At 42.9% G+C, this 22,980-nt stretch overlaps 2 protein-coding genes across 3 annotated transcripts; both read left to right on the top strand.

Annotated features, from left to right (window-relative positions):
- Nucleotides 1–2,465: 2,465 nt before the first annotated feature.
- Nucleotides 2,466–15,542, top strand: LOC139564844 (uncharacterized). The gene is made up of 4 exons (XM_071384685.1): nt 2,466–2,909; nt 3,095–3,408; nt 14,791–14,878; nt 15,471–15,542. The coding sequence occupies exons 1-4, from the start codon at nt 2,466–2,468 to the stop codon at nt 15,540–15,542; spliced, it is 918 nt and encodes a 305-aa protein (XP_071240786.1).
- On the top strand, nt 13,692–22,980 carry LOC139565197 (galanin receptor 2b-like). Of its 2 annotated transcripts, none has more exons than XM_071385347.1 (3): nt 13,692–13,863; nt 18,714–19,108; nt 20,839–22,980. In XM_071385347.1, exons 2-3 carry the CDS (start codon nt 18,735–18,737, stop codon nt 21,590–21,592), a joined length of 1,128 nt encoding a protein of 375 aa, XP_071241448.1. In that variant the 5' UTR covers nt 13,692–13,863; nt 18,714–18,734; the 3' UTR covers nt 21,593–22,980. The 2 variants fall into 2 exon arrangements, with proteins under 2 accessions (XP_071241448.1, XP_071241449.1); XM_071385348.1 differs by lacking the exon at nt 13,692–13,863 and adding an exon at nt 13,919–14,607.

Raw genomic sequence — 22,980 nt, forward strand, 5'->3', positions numbered from 1 at the left:
GTAAAAGTACACCCTGTAAGAGTACACCCTGTAAGAGTACAGGATAACAGTACATCCTGTAATTCCAGCTTTCTTTAGGTAATAGCTCTCCTTCTTGGCTATTAATCAAGGCAAACATCAGGTAGTGCAGCAGATGGCATCTCAGTGACATCAATATTTTAAAGCCAATTATCTCCACTGCTTTTTGCATGAAGCGATTCCTTAATAACTCCCAGAGTTCTAAAGGCACACTATGTTGATATCCACTAAAGTGGTTACAAGATTGCATACTATATGCCAATTTCTCGAGCCTTTACTAGTATTAGCTGGCCGATATGTAGCGCATCTCCACTTTCTTTCCAAAGTGCCTCAATCCACTTTGGCAAAAAAGGTAGTTGTATAATTACGAACATTATCTTGCAAGATTCAATAGTTGGAATTGTTGCCCTGTCCCTTTCTCTGCGATTGTCATTCTAATGGAATCCAGAAAGAACAAAACCCTGTCCTCAAACGTCTCCATCAAAAGGTACAGAGATATGGGCAAAGAAACAAAACATCCACATCAAAAGTAGTACTTTATTAGTCCTAAAGTAGCGGACCGATATAGACATTGGTAAAAAAAAAACGTAGCACCCCCACCCCCAAAATACTTCCTGGGGCTATGGACACACCATTGCGAAGTGACAATGGGGCTGATTAATAAATTGAGCTGTGACTGCATATTGTGAGGTTCAAGGCCCGCTCTCATTAGCCTGGCCAAAAATTTTAGAGCATCTAGGTCAGAGAAATCAGACAAAAATGCACCTTCATTACAGCTCACAGAATATCACTGTCTCCTTTGCCATTGAGATCATAGCATAGGCTATTCATGTGCAGTTTAGGAAGAACACGCAATCAGTAATATGCAATTTACAGCACACAGAATACCACAGTATGCTTTGCCCTTGTCTTTGTAATATCGGCTAGCATATTCAAAATATATAATATTATAATATATATTCCATTTAATCATCTGCACTAGGTAGAGCGTGCAATCACTGACACAATCACTGACACAATCACTGACACAATCACTGACGCAGTCAATTTGATTAATCCTCAAGAGTCTATTGAAGCACCCGTGCCTCAATCTAAGTAGCATAATAAAAAAAATCCCCATCAAAGTCAGTCAGTTTAAATAACATTTATTTATCTTTGATGATTTTTCACACCAAAAATCAAATCAGTCTCTGAAGCTATGCAAACTGTTGTATCTGGGTAGGAGAACTGGTTGACGATTTCCTGTATGTCTGCTGGAGAGTCATCAAGGACATATTAGAGAATTTTGTATTAGGTCAGAGCAATTAGTCAACTCTATCTAACACCCAACAGACAACGCTGTCTGAATTCAGATAATTGTGTTTCCATGACAACTAGGAGAAAGACAGGATGTGATTTGTGTATTTATTGGAAGCTGGGACTGATCCCTATATTCCCGATTTAGGGAATAAACACGACTGATCCAATTGTGACTCTTCCTGATTTAAAGCTGGGATCCGCAATAGGCGAAACAGCACCACTGGCTGCCCCAGGGGAATTCGTTATTGTTTTTGCTTAGAGGAATTTTACAATTTTACTATATACTCTGCTTTTCTATCGCTGGTGCAATGATGAGCAATGATGTCTGAGGGAAAAAAGCAGTGTTCATTGTTTGAAGTAACGTCTTTGTTGTTGTTGTATCGCCTACGGACGTGGCAGTTTCACCGCAATGGATTGCAGCTTTGAGGGAAAATATTGAAACTAACAAAATGTAGAACAATATTGACATATCAACTCAGAAACACATCTATTTTCAATTACTTTTTAATTATGAAAAATACATCAAAAAACATTAAATCGAAGGTGAAGACAGTAATTGTAGTGTATATTGAAAGTCTAGAGAGTAAATCTGGAACTGCACTCTATTCCCATAGGTGTCACGCCCTGGCCATAGAGAGGCTTTAATTCTCTATTTTGGTTAGGCCAGGGTGTGAGTGACTAGGGTGGGCATTCTAGTTTCTTTATTTCTATGTTTTCTATTTCTTTGTGTTTGCCCGGGTGTGGTTCTCAATCAGAGGCAGCTGTCTATCGTTGTCTCTGATTGGGAATCATACTTAGGCAGCCTTTTCCCACCTGTGTTTTGTGGGTAGTTGTTTTCTGTATAGTTTAGTTACCTTACAGAACTGTTAGTTTTTCTCTTTGTTATATTTGTTCAAGTGATCTGATTAAATAAACTATCATGAACACGTACCACGCTGCGCTTTGGTCCAGTCATTTCCACCTAGACGACGGCCGTGACAGAACTACCCACCACAAATGGACCAAGCAGCGTGGTAAGGAGGAGCAGCGTTTTTTGGACTCATGGACTTGGGAGGAAATCCTGGACGGTAAAGGACCCTGGGCAAAGGCTGGGGAATATCGCCGTCCAAAGGAGGAAATAAAGGCAGCGAAGGAGAAGCGGCGGCGATATGAGGAGGCAAGTCATCGAAGCAGGCACGAGAGGCAGCCCAAACATTTTTGGGGCGGAGTCAGGCTATAGACCTGAGCCAACTCCCCGTGCTTACCGCGGGGAGCGAGTGACCGGGCAGGCACCGTGTTATGCGGGTAAGCGCACGGTGTCTCCGGTGCGCATGCACAGCCCGGTCCGCTCGGAGCCAGCTCTCCGTAAGCACCACGCTAGAGTGGGCATCCAGCCAGGGCGGATTGTGCCAGCTCAGCGCTCTTGGTCTCCGGTGCGCCGTTTCGGCCCAGGGTATCCTGCGCCGGCTCTCCGCACTGTGTCTCCGATGCGCTGTGACTGCTCAGTGCGTCCTATGCCTACGCTCCGCCCGTGCCGGGCTAAAGTGGGCATTCAGCCAAGAGGAGAGGTGCAAGTGTTAAGCACCAGATCTCCAGTGCTCCCCCACAGCCCGGTTCGACCTGTGCCTGCGCTCTGGAGGTGCCGGGCTAAAGTGGGCATTCAGCCGGGAGGAGTGGTGCCAGGGATACGCACCAGATCTCCAGTGCTCCCCCACAGCCCGGTCCATCCAGTGCCTCCTCCAAGGACCAGGCCTCCAGTAGGTCTCCCCAGCCTGGTTCATCCTGTGCCTCCTCCAAGGACCAGGCCTCCAGTAGGTCTCCCCAGCCTGGTTCATCCTGTGCCTCCTCCAAGGACCAGGCCTCCAGTAGGTCTCCACAGCACGGTCCATCCAGTGCCTCCTCCAAGGACCAGGCCTCCAGCGACGGTCCCCAGTCCGGAGCCTCCAGCGACGTCTCCAATCCGGAGCCCCCAGCGACGGTCCCCAGTCCGGGGCCCGCAACGAAGGTCCCCAGTCCGGGGCCCGCAACAAGGGTCTCCGCACCAGAGGCGCCACCAAAGTGGTGGGAGCCAGAGGCGGAGGGGGGTCTACGTCCCGCACCAGAGCCGCCGCCGTAAAGGAAGCCCACCTGGACCCTCCCCTTTAGAGTCAGGTTTTGCGGCCGGAGTCTGCACCTTAGGGGGGGGTTACTGTCATGCCCTGGCCATAGAGAGGCTTTTATTCTCTATTTTGGTTAGGCCAGGGTGTGACTAGGGTGGGCATTCTAGTTTCTTTATTTCTATGTTTTCTATTTCTTTGTGTTTGGCCGGGTGTGGTTCTCAATCAGAGGCAGCTGTCTATCGTTGTCTCTGATTGGGAATCACACTTAGGCAGCCTTTTCCCACCTGTGTTTTGTGGGTAGTTGTTTTCTGTATAGTTTAGTTACCTTACAGAACTGTTCGTTTTTCTCTTTGTTCTTTTTGTTCAAGTGTTCTGATTAAATAAAATATCATGAAAACGTACCACGCTGCGCTTTGGTCCAGTCATTTCCAGGAAGAGGATCGTGACAATAGGACAATTTAAAAGATAGGGTGTCATTTCAGACGCTGCCTATGCTAGCTCATCCTAGTGCCACTTACAATTTACAGCATAGGTAATCTCTTCACAGAGTGTTTTTTGCAGATCTGGAGAGAACTGCTTAACTAGGCAAGACAGTTAAGAACAAATTTTTATTTACAATGACGGCCTACACCGACCAAACCCGGACAATGCTGGGCCAATTGTGTGCTGCCCTATGGGACTCCCAATCACGGCTGTGATACAGCCTACAGACTCTACCAGAATGATTTAGGATAATATGTTCAGTGGTGTCAGATGATTACTGTGACTCAATGTTCATGTAACCAATCTAGAAGAAAAGGAAACGCACACCTATTTAGGGGAGGTGCTGGCTAGCGGAGTAGAAAACTTGAAAATAAAGGAGAGCCGCACACTCTAGGAGCTCAGATGCAAAAATGTAATGTCCAACGTTTCGACAGCCAAGCTGTCTTCATCAGGATATAATCACAAACACTGTGGGATGACTCGTTTATATAGTGTCAAAAGACACACAGGTGTCTGTAATCATGGCCAAAAGTGGCCTAATATCATTGGTTAATTCTCAAATATTAAAATGGCATACAAAGAACAGCATACAAAAAACAAATGGATAGCATACGATCATAGATTCATTTTAGACTACACAAGCTTACAAACAATTACAATGGCAAAGTCACAATAATCACAAGAATGGCTTCAGATCAAAGTCTACGTTGAGACCGAAGGGAGCAAGGGTCTTTAAGTTAAAGATCCAGGCAGCCTCTCGTTTTAACAATAAATTATCAAGGTCACCCCCTCTCCTAGGGAGGGTGACATGTTCGATGCCAATATAACGTAGAGACGAAATCGAGTGGCCTGCCTCCAAAAAGTGAGCCGCAACTGGGTAAGTCAAGTTTTTGCACCTAATGGTGCTACGATGCTCTGAGATACGTTTTGTTTTACCCACATCATTTTTACCACAAGGACAAGTTATAAGATAAATAACTGCCTTAGTGTAGCACGAAATAACACCTTTGATTGGGATCAATTTGTTTGAAGGATCTGCATTTACAAGTGCCATTGCATTGAGCACAGCCATTACACTTGCAATTTCCATCCAGTAGGGGCGCAAATAGACATTGTTCAGGAATATATTGGGGTGGTAAATCAGAGTGTACCAATTGGTCTCTGAGATTTCTGCACCGCGAGAATACAACCAAGGGAAGGTCCGAAAACACATTACCGAGACTATCATCAGATTTTAGAATGTGCCAATGTTTGTGAACGATTCCCTTAATTTGTTCAGAGCGCTTTGAATAGCGGGTAGTTAGAATGCAAGAATGCGTCTTTTTGCGAGACTGCCCTTGAAAAAGGTCATGTCTCGTTTTGTTTTGAATTTTCTCAATGGCAATATTAATCTGATCATGTTTGTACCCCCTCTCCTTGAACTTTGCTTGCGTCTCAGCCATATTTCTGTCGAAATCTGATTGTTTTTTGCAAATCTAACATCTTCAATTTAACCAAATAGTGTCAAATGTTGTGTTTCTCTTTCCATGCTTCAGTGGTCACATATCTTCTTCTAACACTTATAATTCCTTGGTGAGAGTGTGAGGTTAGTTCCTAAATGAAATCACATGACCTGAGCTGACACTGCTGTTGACCTCAGAGAACACAGGTTCAGCTACGTTCCAAATGCAAAGAAACATAATGAGAACTATATCAGGACAGAATTCTTATGAGACGATTATCTGTCTCACTACTACTCACTACTACTGTACAACATTTGACGTTCTGTTGTAGTTTGGAGATTGGCCTGTCCTAATCAAAGCAGCTACTACAACTTCCTGGGCTTTCATCATGATGGGGGAGATGATCTCCCTCTAACCACCACAGTGTTCTGGAAAATAGCCCCAATCATGAGCCAAAATATACCTTTCTATGGGTTATACAATGACTGTGATGAGGATCCTTTTCAGCCTGCTTTTAAAAAATGTCTCTGTGAACAGAATCATCTGACATCTCTGCAAATGAGATGAAAGCTTTAATGGTATTTTGGACATGAAAGGTTGAGTCTCATTAGTTGTAATGTACCTCAACTGGCTAATCGACAGAGAATGTTTATCCCTATCTAATTATTCGTATCCATTTTAGTGTTAGTGTGTTGACGTTGACTGGAACTAAAATTGTGAGAAGTATCATGTCAACCACTGGCCAAATCAAAAAATGTATTGTGATTATTTTCCTGTTTGATATTACTGCATACAAGCAGGCACAGATCTTCAGATTCCAACCATACAGTACTGGAATAAAATGAGCTGATTAAGGATTTACAGTACATACAGTACCTCTACCTACTCTGAAAGATTGGCTCCTCTTAACCCCTATATGCTGTATCTCAGTGCTTTTGACAATGAGTGGGTACTTCATGTTAATTCGATTACACAGCACATGAATGTCAGAAGAACATCTCACTGATTGCTGTGCTCTTGGTGCCAAATCAATCTGAAGTGTAAGATAAATCCAGTATGAAGCATAAAGTGCTAATGGCCACGGGCACAGCCAAGGATCTGATCAGTGTCCTGTGAAAATGAGCCTTCTTTGGTTGCTATGGGAACCTGCCCATGAAATTTCAGAATGCTGATTTACTGTACCTTGCCACAAAACTTCATAAGCCATGGGCACTTTGATAGTACTTTAATGTTTTTTTCCCCCACCCACAGACGCCCATCTTACCATTCACTAAATACATCATGATGCGATGTACTGCAAAGCTGCCCACAACATGTAAGTCTTGTGTCATAGGACACGTTAACTTTTTATTGAAAAGCTCTTTGCAGCCAACAAAAGCTTCCCTAGGCAACCTTGAGTCCTACGTTGAATTGTACCTTATGACGTTTCTTTCTGAATATTGTAACAATGCTTAACAACAATACTCTCTGAAATCTCAAGAAGTGTAAGGACAAAGTACCACTTATGCCATTGCTATTCAAATGCAGTATGAACCCCCTAGAGTCGATGTCCGCGCCCCACTGTGGAAATCTAATTAGCATAAACATCTGTCAGTTTAAACTAGAGATATCAGATTTGTTGCATTGGATGCGTCTTAATCCACCACATCGACGATGATCTGCGGTGAAAGGTGACAGAGTTAGAGCGGTGCTGGTCAGACGACGAGACATCCCGAAAATCTGTTTTCTCACAAAATCGTCTAGCGTCAGAACTGTTTGGCCAACAAACTATTCTGGAAAGGTGAGACTCTCACAAATACGTACACATCGGTTGTTTTGCTCTAGGACACCCAAAGGCCTCACGAGACTCCTCTGAAGGTCCCCAATACCAGTTGAAAAAATGAATGGCAGTACATGCAGTGCCTTCGGAAAGTATTCATACCCCTTGAGTATTCAGACCCCTTTTCCACATTTGCTACATTACAGCCTTAATCTAAAATGGATTAAATACATAAAAACTCCTCAGCAATCTACACACAATACCCCATAATGACAAAGCGGAAACTGTTTTTTAGACATTTTTGCAAATGTATTAAAAAAAAATTGAAATACCTTATTTACATAAGTATTCAGACCCTTTACTATGAGACTCAAAATTGAACTCAGGTGCATCCTGTTTCCATTGATCATCCTTGAGATGTTTCAACAACTTGATTGGAGTCCACCTGTGGCAAAATTAAATTCATTGGACATGATTTGGAATGGTACACACGTCTATATAAGGTCCCACAGTTGACAATGCATGTCAGAGCAAAAACCAAGCCATGAGGTCGAAGGAATTGTCCGTAGAGCTCCGAGACAGGATTGTGTCGGGGAACAGATTTGGGGAAGGGTACCAACATTGGAAGAAGTTTGGAACCACCAAGACTCTTCCTAGAGCTGGCCTCCCGGCCAAACTGAGCAATCGGGGGAGAAAGGCCTTGGTCAGGGAGGTGACCAAGAACCCGATGGTCACTCTGACAGAACTCCAGAGTTTCTCTGTGGAGATGGGAGAACCTTCCAGAAGGACAACCATCTCTGCACCACTCCACCAATCAGGCCTTTATGGTACAGTAGCCAGACGGAAGCCACTCCTCAGTAAAAGGCACATGACAGCCCGCTTGGAGTTTGCCAAAAGGCACCTAAAGACTCTCAGACCATGATGAAACCAAGATTGAACTTTTTGGCCTGAATGTCAAGTGTCACGTCTGGAGGAAACATGGCAGTATCCCTACGGGGAAGCATGGTGGTGGCAGCATCATGCTTTTGGGATGTTTTTCAGTGGCAGTGACTGGGAGACTATTCAGGATCGAGGCACAGATGAACGGAGCAAAGTACAGAGAGATCCTTGATGAAAACTTGCTCCAGAGCACTCAGGACCTCAGACTGGGGTGACGGTTCACCTTCCAACAGGACAACAACCATAAGCACACAGCCAAGACAACGTAGGAGTGGCTTCGGGACAAGTCTCTGAATGTCCTTGAGTGGCCCAGCCAGAGCCGGACTTGAACCCGATCTAACATTTCTGGAGAGACCTGAAATTAGCTGTGCTGTGATGCTCCCCATCCAACCTGACAGAGCTTGAGAGGATCTGCAGAGAGGGAAGGGAGGAACTCTCCAAATACAGGTGTGCCAAGCTTGTAGCATCCTACCCAAGAAGACTCGAGGCTATAATCGCTGCCAAAGGTGCTTCAACAAATACTGAGTTAAGGGTCTGAATACATATGTAAATGTGATATTTCAGTTTTAGATTTTTAATACATTTGCAAAAATTTCTAAAAACCTGTTTTTGCTTTGTCATTATGGGGTATTGTGTGTAGGTTGATGAGGAAAATAAACAATATAAAACATTTTAGAATAAGTCAAGGGGTCTGAATACTTTCTGAATGCACTGTATTGATATGGAGACTGTTTAGTACCAAACATAAGGGATAAAATACATGTCAAATTTTTTTACAAATGTTTCCCAATCATTCTTATATCTCTCAGATATAGGACAGGCACTTCAGAACAAACTTCCTTTTGATATTTTAAGGGACTATCAGTTGTTCCATGTAGTGAATCTGTTATTCAATGAGCTTGTATGGGTTAATAACAGTAAGGCCAAATAAAATGTTTTATTCCCCCCCAAACAATTCTATACTTCAAGGGTCTTAAAATTCTAAATCAATGACCTTCTTAAAACAATTCCATATAGCTTACCGTAAGGCCAAATTAAATGTTTAATAATTTTTTTTTGGGGGGGGATACTTCAAGGGGGATAAAATTCAAAATCAAATAGCAAAATTATCCTTGGTATGACCTCCTTAAAACAATTCCATACAGCTCAGTAGTAAATTGTTGAGCTAGCTAACTAGCAGATTTACATCAACAATCAGCTGATAGCCCACCCTCTTTTCCCAATGTCAATCATGTCTTTAGGATGCACTGTAACTATCTTGCATTTATGTACACACTGTTATCCAGAGCGAGAGCATATTGACAGATTTTTCACCTAATCTGCTCAGGAGTTTGAACCAGCGACCTTTCGATTACTGGCCCAACTCGCTTAACTGCTAGGCTACCTGCCAACTACCGCTAGGCTTCCTGCCAACTACCGCTAGGCTACCTGCCAACTACCGCTAGGCTTTCTGCCAACTACCTCTAGGCTACCTGCCAACTACCTCTAGGCTACCTGCCAACTACCTCTAGGCTACCTGCCAACTACCTCTAGGCTACCTGCCAACTACCTCTAGGCTACCTGCCAACTACCGCTACCTGCCAACTACCTCTAGGCTACCTGCCAACTACCTCTAGGCTACCTGCCAACTACCTCTAGGCTACCTGCCAACAACCGCTACCTGCCAACTACCTCTAGGCTACCTGCCAACTACTGCTACCTGCCAACTACCTCTAGGCTACCTGCCAACTACCGCTACCTGCCAACTACCTCTAGGCTGCCTGCCAACTACCGCTACCTGCCAACTACCTCTAGGCTACCTGCCAACTACCGCTACCTGCCAATTACCTCTAGACTACCTGCCAACTACCGCTACCTGCCAACTACCTCTAGGCTACCTGCCAACTACCGCTACCTGCCAACTACCTCTAGGCTACCTGCCAACTACCTCTAGGCTACCTGCCAACTACCTCTAGGCTACCTGCCAACTACCGCTACCTGCCAACTACCTCTAGGCTACCTGCCAACTACCGCTACCTGCCAATCTGTTATTCAATGAGCTTGTATGGGTTTATAACAGTAAGGCCAAATAAAATGTTTTATTCCCCCCCAACAATTCTATACTTCAAGGGTCTTAAAATTCTAAATCAATGACCTTCTTAAAACAATTCCATATAGCTTACCGTAAGGCCAAATGAAATGTTTAATCAAATTTTTTTTTGGGGGGGGGATACTTCAAGGGGGATAAAATTCAAAATCAAATAGCAAAATTATCCTTGGTATGACCTCCTTAAAACAATTCCATACAGCTCAGTAGTAAATTGTTGAGCTAGCTAACTAGCAGATTTACATCAACAATCAGCTGATAGCCCACCCTCTTTTCCCAATGTCAATCATGTCTTTAGGATGCACTGTAACTATCTTGCATTTATGTACACACTGTTATCCAGAGCGAGAGCATATTGACAGATTTTTCACCTAATCTGCTCAGGAGTTTGAACCAGCGACCTTTCGATTACTGGCCTAACTCGCTTAACTGCTAGGCTACCTGCCAACTACCGCTAGGCTTCCTGCCAACTACCGCTAGGCTACCTGCCAACTACCGCTACCTGCCAACTACCTCTAGGCTACCTGCCAACTACCTCTAGGCTACCTGCCAACTACATCTAGGCTACCTGCCAACTACCTCTAGGCTACCTGCCAACAACCGCTACCTGCCAACTACCTCTAGGCTACCTGCCAACTACCTCTAGGCTACCTGCCAACTACCTCTAGGCTACCTGCCAACTACCGCTACCTGCCAACTACCTCTAGGCTACCTGCCAACTACCGCTACCTGCCAACTACCTCTAGGCTACCTGCCAACTACCGCTACCTGCCAACTACCTCTAGGCTACCTGCCAACTACCGCTACCTGCCAATTACCTCTAGGCTACCTGCCAACTACCTCTAGGCTACCTGCCAACTACCGCTACCTGCCAACTACCTCTAGGCTACCTGCCAACTACCGCTACCTGCCAACTACCTCTAGGCTACCTGCCAACTACCTCTAGGCTACCTGCCAACTACCTCTAGGCTACCTGCCAACTACCTCTAGGCTACCTGCCAACTACCGCTACCTGCCAACTACCTCTAGGCTACCTGCCAACTACCGCTACCTGCCAATTACTGCTAGGCTACCTGCCAACTACCGCTACCTGCCAACTACCTCTAGGATACCTGCCAACTACCGCTACCTGCCAATTACCGCTAGGCTACCTGCCAACTACCGCTAGGCTACCTGCCAACTACCGCTACCTGCCAACTACCGCTACCTGCCAACTACCGCTAGGCTACCTGCCACCTTCTTACAATTTGTGATGAGTGAGTGTGTGTTGTAGAAATAAATAGGCCTATGCTAAAAAAAATAAATAATAAAAATGGCTGCGTATGTTATGAATTTCGAGATATGAACTATGAAAATCAACAACCAAAAAATCTAGCGAAGGGAGGAGGGGGAGAGTGGGAGGCATGCCTCTTTTCTTCATTTTGAGCACCTGCCCCCTGAAAGGTCTGTGCACGGCTCTGGTAATATATTATGGTGTATTGTAACTGAGGACAGAAAGCTCTGGAGCTCTGGAGTGTTCAGACCAGGCATAAAGTGGAGCTGAGGTAATAAAAGGTCAATACTGTGAGCCTCATGTGAGTTTTCCTCTGAGGTTTGCCTTTCCTCATCTATCTCCTCACTGTAATCTCCCTGAAATTGTCTGGTTACTGCCTCCGTACGCATTGTATTCCCTAACCGTGCAGAATAAAATACAAAAATGTATCACAAAAAATCATGATGGTAGACTTTATTTTAAAATTATAATTTGCAAAAATTTTATTGCTTAGTAATTACAATACAGTTGTTTCTTTGTATCAGTTCATTATAATCCCAGCTAATTACCAATTGTGTTGAATTACTTGAAGGAAGTGCATTTTGACCACACCATTCCCTAGTAAATACCAAGGACATACCAGCTGGAACAACACATCTTTAAAGGTCCATTGCAGTCAAAAACGTGATTTCCCTGTGCTATATATATAATTCCACACTATGAGGTTGGAATAATACTGTGAAATTGTGAAAATTATAATAGCCTTTTAGTGTAAAAGCTGTTTTAAATACTGTTTTGGTGGGATGGAGTTTGAGTGCCTGGTGTAATCACCTGGCAGTAAATTAGTTAATAGACCAATAAGAAAGAGAGTTCCAAATCTCTTTGCCAATAACAGCTAGTTTTCAGTTTCCCCCTCCCCAGTCAGACCACTCCCAGACTGCCCTATCAAAAGTATTGCTTGAGAAAGTTTTGCTTAAGAAGCTATGTATGGTTTTTTTTGTTGACAATTTTAATTGAAAACAATCACAGTAAGGTACTTAATAGATACCCAGAAATAATTTAATATTGAGATATACTGTAAATGTCTGCATTGGACCTTTAAAGCAACTCTTGAGCACGGGGTATGCTCAAATATGCATAATTCACAGTATTTGTATGCAAGAGCATTAAGCCTCCTTCTCAACTGGTTAAGAGGCTGCTTTGGGAGGTCAAGCTTTAATTCCTGTTCAGCTGAATAATTTCCCACTTAGATGTGCTTAATGTGCTGTTGTCATTATTACAAAAAAAACTATAATACTATTTTTGTAATGCATAATAACACACACCAAGCCAACTGTGTGTAATTACGAGCTGGTTGTGAGTGTTTCTCGTAGGCTACAAGGTGTGAGTAATTATGTTTTCAAAATCTCGTTGGAAGTAAAAACAGAGCAAAATGTTAGGAAGATTGGAGACTGAACTCTACAAACAGATTTATACCTCTAAGGCTAATGGTATGGATGATTTAGATCAAGAGAGCCCGTACGGATTACTGAATATCAATATCATGTCACCCTAGATGTAAACACTCACAGGGCAGACAGACACGCATACATGCATTCACGAAAGCACACACAACACAAATCTATTTTACCAATACATTGAAATGTAATATATGTGGATGAGAGACCCCGTTTCCATAGGGGCTGCTTTATCAAGCTGCTCTATCTGGTCATCCAAAAGGGTTTCGTTTAGAAAAGCGTAAAGCATAGCCATATTCCCTAACGTTGCAACTTGATCTCACAACCAAACAATTCATATATCACCCTTTTCTGAGTTCACAAGTTCAAAGCCCCTAGAGACAAGCACTCCCAACACATAAGTAAGAACAATCCAAGAGAGCTGTATTGCGCTACTGTTCACAATAAGCTACCAGTCAAAGTTGCCATAATGATGCATTTATGGAAAATTTTGCACCACATTAATAGCTGATGAGTTCCAGCCGTAGTGCCGTAGTCTGTGTTCAGCAGGGGCTTGACTGATTGACAAAATTGCTTGAGGTTATTCATTTATCACACCAGCTGATAATAAACAGTGATTGTTAAGCCTTGCTCCAGTATGGAAGGTAGTGTGTAAAACACAATGCACCTCTTCTGCAGTGAAGTGTGAACATTCAATTAAATGTGGAGGAGGAGCCTTTGTGAGAGGGGGAAAGGGAAGGGTTGAACTGAGAGAGAGAGAGAGAGAGAGAGAGAGAGAGAAAGAGAGAAAGAGAGAGAGAGAGAGAGAGGGAGAGAGAGAGAGAGAGAGAGAGAGAGAGAGGGGGAGGGAGGGAGGGAGGGAGAGGAAGAGATATCCAGGCAGAATATCAATGTGCAACGGAGGAGAGGGAGGAGAGAGAGAGCTCAGACTATGGAGCAGATATTAGCATGAGGAGCATTGTTTTTCTGTTGAGGGTAGCAGGATAGCAGGACACAACAAACATAAACAGGACATTTGAACAACGGATATATAGTTTGCCAGTAATCCTGGTAAGTAAAAATCACCATAAATACATCTACTTCTAATTTGCATGATGCGTCTACATTCATACACAAACGCCTTCAAATATTTATAAAGCAATTCTTCTAAAGGTTTCACATGCATTTACCATGTACCATATTCTGTTGTGAGGAGGTGCATAACAGCCGACCACTGGAATGTGGGATGCTAGATGGAAATGAACCACTCTTACTGTTGTAATGAGAATGTGCTTCAGAAGTTTGGTTGCATGTTGTCTGTGTCTTCACCTTCATTTTGTTTAATTATATTTGTTCATTATAAACATATTTATTCCACTGATCTACACTCACCAGACAGTTTATTAGGTACACCCATCTGGTACCGGGTCGGACACCCCTTGCCTCCAGAACAGCCTGAATTCTTTAGGGAATTCTACAAGGTGTCAGAAACGTTCCACATGGATGTTGGTCCATGCTGATGCGATGGCATCACGCAGTTGCTGCAGATGGGCCAGCAGTACATTCATGCTGCGAACAGCCCATTCCCTCTCATCCCAAAGATGCTCTATAGGGTTAAGCTCTGGGGACTGAGCAGTCCACTCAAGTAAACTGGACTCGCTGTCATGTTCCAAGTGACGTATTTCCACTCCTCAATTGTCCAGTGTTGGTGATCACCTGTCCACTGGAGCTGCTTCTTCTTGTTTTTAGCTGAGTGGAACTCGGTGTGGTCGTCTGCTGCAATAGCCCATCCGTGACAAGGAAAAGCAGAAAATCGTATGTTTATTTTATATCATTTACCCTCCTCTTATTTTCCATCACTGCTGTAATTCCACACAACACCATCATTATGACTCAAGACGAGAGGCAAATACTGCATCATCTCCAACTGTTGGTTCACACAAGCTAAGGGATTAGCTCGATAGCTCTTCTAGCTCGTCCTCTCTGCCTGCCTCTCAGGCTGGCTGTCATGCTGCTCTTCCTGTCAGCCAGCTCAAATGACATGTATGTCAAGATTGTTTCCCCCTGGGAGTTCGGCATGCTGAGGGTGAGGAGAGTCTGGGCTCTGACAATTGACAACGGGAGTGATGAGTTGCCTCTTGGAAATGGAATATAGACAGTAGCGGTAAAGCTAAAGCGGTAGGCTAGAGAGCATTGATTTAAATACCAGAACTACTTACTTGTTGTCTCATACAACTCCATTGAGGATACCTCAGAGTTTATTAAAAAATAATTGGTGTATTTCACATAACCGCTCTTCCTCTTTTGGTAATCGGCCATTAGCCACAGAGGTATGTTGACAGTTTGCTTTTTCATTATTATTCAAGGTCACATATTGGCAATATGTGAGGAACGGTGGGCGAAGGCAGCCTACTGATTACAAATGTGATGTTGTGTTAGGAAAATCTATGTTTTTATTATTGGGTATATTCAATTTAATCCTGTTCTCCAAAAGCCTCATTTAGATTTAAAAGGCACAATACTGTACATGTTGGTGTGGTACCACAGCAACAACAAAGTAGAATGTGATGTAAAATTCATTTTTTTTGTATTTGATTATTGAAGATTTTAGGTATGTTTGTGACGTGTTTGGATGTGCTCGTTCCACTATGTTTGCTTCTTTGTGTTTGTGTTCCCAGGTTGAGTCAGTGTTTGCCACTGTAATTGTCATCTCCCAGATATTCCAATTAGATTTAATATGGAGTCTGTAAGAGATTTAATAGGAGGTAGAAAGACAGTGTTTTCGAGAGACTGTTTCCCATTCCTATGAACCAGAAAGCATTCCGTGAATGAGACATTTTAAAAGGGGTTTACTGTATGCTATAGTACTGCTCCGAGGCCTATATGAGAAATATGTAAGAAGAGTCAACCATAGTAGTACAGCGCCCCTGGAGCAAATTAGGGCACATCGACAGATTTTTCACCTTGTCGGCTCAGGTATTCCAACCAGTAACCTGTCGGTTACTGGCCCAACGTGCTAACCGCTGGGCTACGTCAAATACCTGACTTTCAGCTGATGTAATAATAATTTGACAGTGATTTGACAAAATATTATTTTTAAGGCTTTCATGATCCCTATATTAACCCAGAGATCAAGCCAATGGCATGCAATTTAAAGGGTGGGAAAGGCAGGATACTGCACACTGACAAATCACCAGATGTACTTTCATATCACCCTTAATGTAGTATGACTTATGAATGATTTGGGAAGAATCTAAGTAGTTTGTTTTAAGAAGATATGAATGTGCTATAAAGCCTTTACAGTTGTCGTTATTTTAAAGTGGGACTTGAATCGTCTGTCACAAATATGTTCAACTGTAATAACAAGAACGTCATATCAGATCAATCGTGACAGCAAATGTTAGCTTGGCAACCGACTTAGCAGTCATGTCACAAACCTAATCGGATCCCTCGCCAATTAGTTGGCTGAAACAATTTATGGCAATTTAAAGTTGGTTACAGCAGCTGTTGTTTTGACATCGGACTTGTCATGTTCATGGTACGGTAGAGATCAGTCAATCCTGTGCTGGATCAGGTCCAGTTTCGTTAGGAGGAGTGATGGGTCTGGTGTAGGCTGATAGAGATCTATGAGGTGGAAATATATGGCGGTACAGCTCTGCTTTGAGAAATGTGTGTTTTCTAAGAGCTGTCAAATGTATGCTAGACAAGTACAATCCAAGCCAAGAGATTTATTGTAACCTATTTTTCCTGTGGTTTAATGGTATAACTGATAACAAATCTCTGATAACAAGTAGGTTTTGGACCTCAGTGGAGGTAGAGAAAACTAGCTTAACTGAACCCTACACAATAACTGTAAAATCTACAACACCATCAATGTTTTACTCCTTTTATGATAGATCCCGATAGTGATATACTATATCCCAGAGAAAAAAATAGCAAAAATATGAATTACAGTGAGTGAAATGGTGGATTGCACAAGCAGCTTCTGCTGTATTTTGGAGGATGAGCCATTCTTTGTCCAGAGTGGCACTTACAGCAAGTGCCAATTTACCAACACTCATCGTTGGTCCAACATGAACATTGAACAGGAAAAATAGAGTGAGAATGGTCCAATGATGTCAGTATGCATGGTCCTCATATATAGACTGACTTAATATCTGCATGGGGTTAGGAAGTGCAGTATGAATTTTTATTTCTAGTTTAGTTCACAAATAAGATAATGACTGCAGAACTGTAGACTCAAACAAGCCTCTACTGTATACGCCTACCTTAAGCTTTCATACAGTACAATGCAATCACTCTCATACTAACAAATCAATTCCTGCATCATCTTTCATGGTTTCATCTGAATCTGCATTTAAATAATATTAGTGATTGTGTATGTGTGTCATGTCATTTCAACCATTTCCATTAAAACGTGGGCATCGTTGAAATGTTATTCAGGCACACTCCAAAGCCATTGTGCCGGCAGGCCTACTGTAATCAGATGTGATCTGATATGCTGATTTCATCAGTATGTAAAACTTATTTCCCAAACTCGTTTCGTTTTTTGCCCTAGCACTACATAGTTGATTCAAATAATCAAAGCTTAATGATGACTTGAATATATCAGCATCTCTCCCTACTCAATTTTTAATAGACCTTGCTGCTGGTATGGCTTAGCAGCCAATGGATGTGTGCATCTACATGCCATGAGGATGAATGCAAGAGGATAACCAGGTCACTTTGGGTGGGAAGGCTATAGAAAAGACACAAGAGGATAACCAGGTCACTTTGGGTGGGAAGGCTATAGAAAAGACACAAGAGGATAACCAGGTCACTTTGGGTGGGAAGGCTATAGAAAAGACACAAGAGGATAACCAGGTCACTTAGGGTGGGAAGGCTATAGAAAAGACACAAGAGGATAACCAGGTCACTTTGGGTGGGAAGGCTATAGAAAAGACACAAGAAGATAACCAGGTCACTTTGGGTGGGAAGGCTATAGAAAAGACACAAGAGGATAACCAGGTCACTTTGGGTGGGAAGGCTATAGAAAAGACACAAGAGGATAACCAGGTCACTTTGGGTGGGAAGGCTATAGAAAAGACACAAGAAGATAACCAGGTCACTTTGGGTGGGAAGGCTATAGAAAAGACACAAGAAGATAACCAGGTCACTTTGGGTGGGAAGGCTATAGAAAAGACACAAGAGGATAACCAGGTCACTTTGGGTGGGAAGGCTATAGAAAAGACACAAGAGGATAACCAGGTCACTTAGGGTGGGAAGGCTATAGAAAAGACACAAGGGGATAACCAGGTCACTTTGGGTGGGAAGGCTATAGAAAAGACACAAGAGGATAACCAGGTCACTTAGGGTGGGAAGGCTATAGAAAAGACACAAGGGGATAACCAGGTCACTTTGGGTGGGAAGGCTATAGAAAAGACACAAGAGGATAACCAGGTCACTTAGGGTGGGAAGGCTATAGAAAAGACACAAGAAGATAACCAGGTCACTTTGGGTGGGAAGGCTATAGAAAAGACACAAGGGGAGTGGACAGGTCCCTGGGGTAGAATGAGCATGCATCGGCTCCCTGTTATGAAAATACATGGTTGTCTTTTTAACATTTTTAGCCTCACAGTTGGAACACAATCCACCATTCTTGTAAAATAAAACATCCAAAAGGAAATAGTTGCTCAAATTTGCGGAATGTAGGGATTCAGGACATGAGACATAATAGAAATGGTTGTGTAATGAGAAATATTTAACGAACTTTCCTCTCTATCCTCGTGGTTTGAACATTTTAATAAACTGGTTTTAAAACATTTGTGAACATATACGTTCATAAATGATCAGTCTTGTGTTCCCTAAAGTCCCTGCAGCCCCATTGCAGTCATGATTCAGCAACATTAACCACATCATGTACTTCTCTCATTCTCTTCCAGAACGTCTAAAATACTCCCAAAATGTCAGATCTGGAAGACTTCAGCAAAACAGCAGGGCACTGGAACACATCGGACAGCTACCAGCTGAATCCCACCAGTGTGATCGTGCCCGTGGTGTTCTCGCTCATATTCCTGCTGGGGACCATTGGGAACAGTCTGGTCCTGGCCGTCCTCCTCCGCAGCGGCCAGGTGGGATACAACACCACCAACCTGTTCATCCTCAACCTCAGCGTGGCCGACTTCTTCTTCATCATCTTCTGCGTGCCTTTCCAAGCCACCATCTACTCCCTGGAGGGCTGGGTGTTCGGCTCCTTCATGTGCAAGGTGGTCCACTTCTTCATCAACCTCACCATGTACGCCAGCAGCTTCACGCTTGCCGCCGTCTCGGTCGACAGGTATGTACTCTGTAGCTCTTGTTTCGCTAATGTCTCATTTTACATAAACATTTCAAAACATTGAAATACTCTATACAAATGTTTCTACATGTATACAAATTCCATGAGTAGATCTGTATTCTCATTTTGGGTTAACTACTTCTTTATGGCTCATAATGAGGAGCCTGATAGGAATAGACTTGATTTGTGAAATATTTTGTCATTTTTATTCGGTTGAGTACTAACCGAAAGCACAGAGACATAACCTGTGCAACAGCTCTAAAGGTCGATGCCAATTATAGTACAGAGTTCTATTGCCAAGGTCACTATTTCCCTCACCTCATTAAAGTCCAGCACACTTCCTCTCTATACAAGCGCCCAATGCTCTCTCTACAGAAGAGGATGGACGCTCATTTAGCAAAGCACACGGCAGTAACCTATACTGTAGTCATCCATTGGTTGTTATTACAAAACAGCCTTGACATTTTCACAGAGCATAGGGAGATAGGGAGAATGCTGATCAGGCATTTCTTTTTTTGGCAACCCTGTTGGCCACGTTAATCGAAACCCAGTATCCGTGTGATCAAGGGAAGGGCATTTTATCTGCATTAAAATGTGGAAATGAAAGAGTAGGTCTTGACATGAAATTGAGGCTGAATCTGTGATTGAGTACAGTAAAAGACCACTAATGTGTTATCCCTACATGAAGTTGACATATTCTTCTTTCCTGCATAAATGGACGCTATGCTCAGCCCGGTGAAACATTATTTTTTCCTCCATTAATTAAGGGAGCAGAAACCCTGGTGTTGTTTACCTTTTGGAGGGGGACATTCATTTGATAGATGTCCTCTATGTGAAAAATGAGCATCCACTCAGGCTACAGCTGAGACCTAGAATACCCAGCAGCAATTATTTCACTGCCAGGTTGGGATGAGCAATATACACACACTGATTGCCCTTTCATGAGTTCCATTTGCAGCACCAATCTGTCTCTTGTCTATTAACCCCCAGAAGCAAGCGCTCATAATATTTGTATGTCTTTGTGCAAGCAACACAACAGTAAAAACAATTAATTCCATTTAGAAGGTGGAGTATAATGAAATCCCAGTTGACTTGCAATTATACATATAAAGCAAACATACAATGAGTGTACAAAACATTAGGAACACCTGCTCTTTCCATGACAGACTGACCAGGTGAATCCAGGTGAAAGCTATGATCCCTTATTGATGTCACCTGTTAACTCCACTTTAATCAGTGTAGATTTAGGAGAGGAGGCAGGTTAAAGAAGGATTTTAAGCCTAGAGACAATTGAGACGTGGATTGTGTATGTGTGCCATTCAGAGGGTGAATGGGCAAGACAAAATATTTACGTGTCTTTGAATGGGATATGCTGGTAGGTGCCAGGTCCACCGGTTTGTGTCAAGAACTGCAATGCTTCTGGGTTTTTCATGCCCAACAGTTTCCCGTGTGTATCAAGAATGGTCCACCACCCAAAGGACATCCAGCCAACTTGGCACAACTGTGGGGAGGATTGGAGTCAACACGGGCCAGCATCCCTTTGGAACGCTTTCGAAACCTTATAGAGTCCATGTCCCGAAGAATTTAGGTTATTCTGAGGGCAAAATGGTGGGTGGGGTAAAACTCAATATTAGGAAGGTGTTACTTCATGTTTTGTACACTCAGTGTATATTGATGCATGGTATTATGTTTTAATAGAATATGTAACTAAGTCTTTCTGTTTGATCTAGGTATCTGGCCATTCGCTACCCTCTTCGCTCTAGAGAGTTGAGAACGCCCTGTAATGCCGTGGTTGCCATGGTAGTCATCTGGGGACTATCATTGATCTTCGCAGGACCGTATTTGAGCTACTACGACCTCATAGATTACGCCAACAGTAACGTTTGTGTTCCAGGTTGGGAGGAGTACAACCGCAAGGTGCTGGACACGTGCACCTTTGTGTTTGGTTATGTGATCCCTGTGCTCATTGTGAGCCTGTCCTACACCAGAACCATCAAGTACCTGTGGACTGCTGTGGACCCTCTGGACGGGATGTCGGAGTCCAAGAGGGCTAAGCGCAAAGTCACCAAAATGATCATCATCGTCACAGTGCTCTTCTGCTTATGCTGGCTGCCCTATCATGTGGTGATCCTATGCTATCTGTACGGAGACTTCCCCTTCAACCAGACCACATACGCATTCAGGATCCTCTCTCACTGCATGGCCTACGCCAACTCCTGCCTCAACCCCATTGTGTACGCCTTGGTGTCCAAGCACTTTCGCAAAGGCTTCAAGAAGGTGTTCAGCTGCATTCTCAGTAAGAAAGGCAGGAACAAAGTGCATGTGGTCCATGTGGCCAACACAGTGCCTGGGTTCCAGGCGGGGTCCACAGAAGTGTCACAAATGAATGAGGACAATGTACAACAAAATGACTGTGAGATGAGCAGCCGGCCCATCGCCGAGCCGAGGGAAGCAACTATAAGCCATTTCCAGAAACAGCCTTGAATGATGAGACCTATGGTAAAGGACTGTGCAGATTGCCTTATCACAAAGACTTTGTATTCCAACCTCAAAGGGAAACTCAATGATGACAGTATCTCGGTTTTTGAGATGGTGACAACTGAGAATTTGATGAGAGGGTAAAGAGAGCATGATCATTAAAAAAACAAACATGAGAATGGTTCAAATATAGAATTATAAATTAGAATACTAGTCATTTAATTTATGGGTTGCACCTATGTTTCATCACAATATTGGTTTGAACATTTGTTTTAGGACTGAGCATTCTACTCTATGCATTATCAATGAGCGCTGAGGAAGATATCATCAAGTGCATTACAACGGCTTGGAAATACAATTGCATTTCAAAATGAGGCAAATAATTAGTAGGAAAACCTTTTGTCATCATTTTGATGTCATCAGATGGACTTGCAGAATAACGTTAGCTAGCAAGCTAAGATTGAGTGGAGATCACCGGATTTTAGCTAGCTAAGTTAAGCATTGCTAGCTCTTTTCGACAAACTTTGCTAGCTAATGACAACATTACCCTCTGTCTAAAGTACATTTTATGAAATGATAATGATGGCATAGTTGTGTCCTACTTAATATTTGCCTACCTTAGCAACGTCATTGTAATTTAGATGAAGCAGTCATTTCCCTCCATTCAGAATGAATGGGTTTGTTCTCAAGAGGCTGGCTGGAGAATGCTCATAACAATGGCATGACGCGACCAAGTGACGGAGGTGCAACCTATGAATAGGATCTCTATGGGTTCAAATGTATTAGGCTGGTGGTGTTATCTTTTTGCTTTGCACATATTTGTATGTTTCTCTCTGATGTTTACTGAACTCAGTCACTTAAGAGTTGTGTTGCTGTTGTAAATTCCATGCCGCTAACTATATTATCCTTTATGGCCTCTATTCACTTGTATTATCTAATCTGTCTGTTAAACTCTATGAAGTCAACTTTCTCTTTTCTCTGTTTGCTTTCTTCACTTTCCTAGTTTCCCCTTTTCTAGTCGAGTCTCCTTAAAAGCTTGTATACTACCTCACTGCTGTGTTAAACTACCCTGCCTCTCATGATCTTACCCTCCCTCTCATTTAGAAATTCCAAGAAATGCAATTTTCCACCAGCAGGAGGCCAGAACAGAAAAGTATATATTTTATATTTTATATTTAGAACTCTCCTTTATACCCGGCAATTTTGTCAAAATGCAATGTGCTTTCTGTATTATTTGTTTTCGCCTTTGTGACACTTCCTTATGTCTGTACTTTATGCTCTTTAACTTGTTTATGTGTATTGGATGAGATTATGTATTTGGTTAAATATTGGCTAAACATTTTCGAAGTGGATGTAAATATCAATGATCAAATAAAATGTTTTATGTTGCGGTA

Source organism: Salvelinus alpinus, chromosome 36 (assembly GCF_045679555.1).
Source record: "Salvelinus alpinus chromosome 36, SLU_Salpinus.1, whole genome shotgun sequence".
In the NCBI taxonomy this organism is placed as follows: domain Eukaryota; kingdom Metazoa; phylum Chordata; class Actinopteri; order Salmoniformes; family Salmonidae; genus Salvelinus; species Salvelinus alpinus.